The 3,186-nt window shown below is 39.9% G+C and overlaps 1 protein-coding gene across 2 annotated transcripts in view; it reads left to right on the forward strand.

The window, feature by feature from the left end:
* Nphp3 (nephrocystin 3) overlaps positions 1 to 3,186 on the forward strand; it is a 41,502-nt gene that overhangs the window by 28,309 nt on the left and 10,007 nt on the right. For both annotated transcript variants that reach the window (XM_021206097.2, XM_029543847.1), the window contains exons 17-18: positions 1,228 to 1,392; positions 2,673 to 2,767. In XM_021206097.2, the coding sequence (XP_021061756.1) occupies positions 1,228 to 1,392; positions 2,673 to 2,767 (260 nt within the window). The remainder of the gene's footprint in view (positions 1 to 1,227; positions 1,393 to 2,672; positions 2,768 to 3,186) is intronic.

Raw genomic sequence — 3,186 nt, forward strand, 5'->3', positions numbered from 1 at the left:
TTCTCCTTCTCCTTCTCCTTCTCCTTCTCCTTCTCCTTCTCCTTCTCCTTCTCCTTCTCCTTCTCCTTCTCCTTCTCCTTCTTCTTCTCCTTCTTGGTCTTACACTTGTTTTCTTCTAGGATTCACCTTTTTAGTTAAGTTTAGTTTAAGTTTGTTTTGTTTTCTTTAACTCTGTAAGTTTGTGTGTCTGTTGGGGTGTATATGTGCATATGATTCAGGTCCCCAGGAGGCCACAAGAAGGCTCTTGATACCCTAGAGCTGGCGTTACATGTGTTTGTGAGCCTGATGGTGTAGATGCTGGGAATTGAACCTGGGTCCTCTGGAAGAGAGCAGCGAGTGCTTTTAACCTGAGCCATCGCCCCACTCCCAGGTTTCCTTTTTCTTATTGGTCTGAAGTCGCTAAATGTTCATATCATATTGAATAGTAATCAGATATCTTTTTTTCCTTTGTGCCTGGTCATCTATGGTAGTATTCCTTTAAATAAATTTTATTTTAGTAAAAATCAAGTTTACCAACAGTAGTGGCCTGCTGTGTCTTTAAAATTCTCTGCTGTTTTACTGGTCCTGTGTGGTGCATGTTTGTGTAGTTTCCTTCAAACCCTTTTATAGCTTTGTGTGAGTCTTTAATTCATGCAGATTTATTTTAGTACGTGAAGAAAAGTGTCTACTTTTTAGCCATTTGTCATGCGGCTATCTGATTGCTTTTTTTTTTTTTCTTAAATGATATATAGTCTCTTCTGATTTGGAATGTTACCTGACAGACATCAAGCTCACCTGTAAACATGGCTGTTGGTCTGTTTCTTCTGTCAGGTTGGCTTTCCTTTCCTTTTCTTTTCCGTTTTTCTTTTTTTCTTCTTTCCCATTGATAAATCGTCTTAGAACTTTAAGACAAAAGAAAAGCTTTGACATTTTGTTGAGTAAAGTTGTCTTTTTCCCTTGTGTTTTGGCTAAGGTAGAGGTGTGTGTGTGTGTGTGTGTGTGTGTGTGTGTGTGTGTGTGTTCATGCGCCTTGCCGTGTATGTGATAGACAGATGTGTGTGTAAGGGAATGTACTTGCTAGTGTGCACATGTGTGAAAGTCAGAAGTTAGTATCAGGATGTCTTCCTGGCTTGCTTCTGTATTTCTTTTCTTGAGACAGAGTCTAAGTAAGACCTTAATAAGTGTTAGAAATTCTTGGCCCTGGTTTCTGAAGTAACCTGTGGTCCCTGTGCTCTGTTCTCTGTCTAGATTCTCTGCCTCATCAATGTTAGTCACAATGGCGTGAGTGAGTCGGAGCTGATGGAGCTGTATCCAGAGATGTCCTGGCCCTCTCTGACCTCCATCGTTCACAGTTTACACAAAATGCACCTGCTGACTTACAGCTGTGGCCTGCTCAGGTTTCAGCATCTACAGGTAAGTGTTATTTCAAGTATCTTTTAAATAAAAAGTATTTTTTTTTTACTTATAAATATTACTGTAGCATTCCATGCTATATTATATACTGTGTTATGTTAAACATTTCAGATGTTAACCTCAAAACCTAAAATTTGCCATTATAGTTTATTTGGAATGATTTTAAATTGTATGTGAAACCTGTCCAACACTAAGCATGTATGGTGCCTTCGTGTGGCAGCTATTATCCCAGATGCTCTAGTTCTAAGAATCTGCCATAACATATTGTCTCTATAATTAACAAAAGTGTGTGATTCAATTTTAATAAAAGGAGCCAGGGTCAGTAACACAGGCCTATCATTATCCCAGGACCTGGGAAAAGGAGGCTGGAAAATCAGGAGTTCAAGACTAGCCTCTGCTATGTAGTCTAGCCTGGGCTGTATGAGAGCATGTCTCAAAACCCACAACAGTTATTAAGAGGAGCTAAGTGTGGTGGCATATGCCTGCAGTCCTGAGAGACTGAGGCAGGAGCTTAATAAATCTGAGACCACCTAGGCTACATAGCAAGAGGCAAGTCTCAAAAACATAAAAGAATAAAAAAATAAGAAATTATCTACCCTGTTACATGTTACATACATAATGGTTTGTTTGTTTGTTTGTTTGTTTGTTTTTTAAAGAAAAAATTCTATTCACAAAACACATGACGCAAAATCAAAAGGGGAGTTTTCTCCTAGGAATGAAAACAAGATGAGATGAGATTCAGCCTTTTTTATGGCCGCTCTCCCTGGCTCAGGAGCGGTCTGCCCAGTGCTGGGTGAATTCTAAGTTGTGCAGACTGTCCCAGGGCAATGAAGAGACAGGGGACAGCCATGTGCTTCAGCCTTGTAAATCTGTAGAGACGACTGGCTGGTAGAATCCCTGTCTCGAGTAGCACCATGACCCAGTTGTGTGGGAATTCCCTCACCCAAGGGCACCACATCCTCCCTGTCACCATAGAATGCTTGTCACTGTAGAATGCTTGGCCCTTCACAGCCGTGCCCCTCTGTCACATACGACTCGGATATAATTTGCTCTTTTGAGTTACCTTTTCAATGCACTTTAATTTTTTTTAATCTTTTAAATTAAATTGTGCTTTGAATTATGAAACTAAGCTTATCACATCAGTTTATCCTAAACTTTAAAATACTATAGGGCTGATGCTACTATATAACTATAGAAATGAAAGAATTACACATTGCTTTTTGCAACTCCGCTGTCAGATGTATAATGACTTAGTAGAATTGGTGTTCTTCTCTTCCCAGGCCCAGGAAACAGTGGAGCTGCAGTACCTGGAGGACCCCGCCCTCGTTTCTTCGTATAGGCAAAAGCTCATTAACTACTTTACCTCACAGCTCAGGTATCAGCAATGTCTGCCCTGTTCTTGTGCTACGCACCCTGCCTCTGTGTTCCTGTCTCTCTTCCTTTGCTTGTAAGGTGAAGTGTAAACTTCAGCCAGGTCAGGTGGCACAGGCCTGTGATACCACTTACTAGGCAGGCTGAGGCAGGAAGACTGCAAGTTTAATACCTGTCGTTCAGGGCTAAACTACAAAGCTTCAAGATAGATAGATAGATAGATAGATAGATGAGATAGGTAAATGATAGATAGATAGATGATAGATAGATAGATGGATAGATAGATAGATAGATAGATAGATAGATAGATAGATGGATAGATAGATGGATAGATAGATAGATGGATAGATAGATAGATAGATAGATAGATAGATAGATAGATAGATAGATAGATAGATAGACAGATAGATAGATAGATAGATA

The sequence above is a fragment of the Mus pahari genome, chromosome 10 (assembly GCF_900095145.1).
Source record: "Mus pahari chromosome 10, PAHARI_EIJ_v1.1, whole genome shotgun sequence".
NCBI classification, from domain to species: domain Eukaryota; kingdom Metazoa; phylum Chordata; class Mammalia; order Rodentia; family Muridae; genus Mus; species Mus pahari.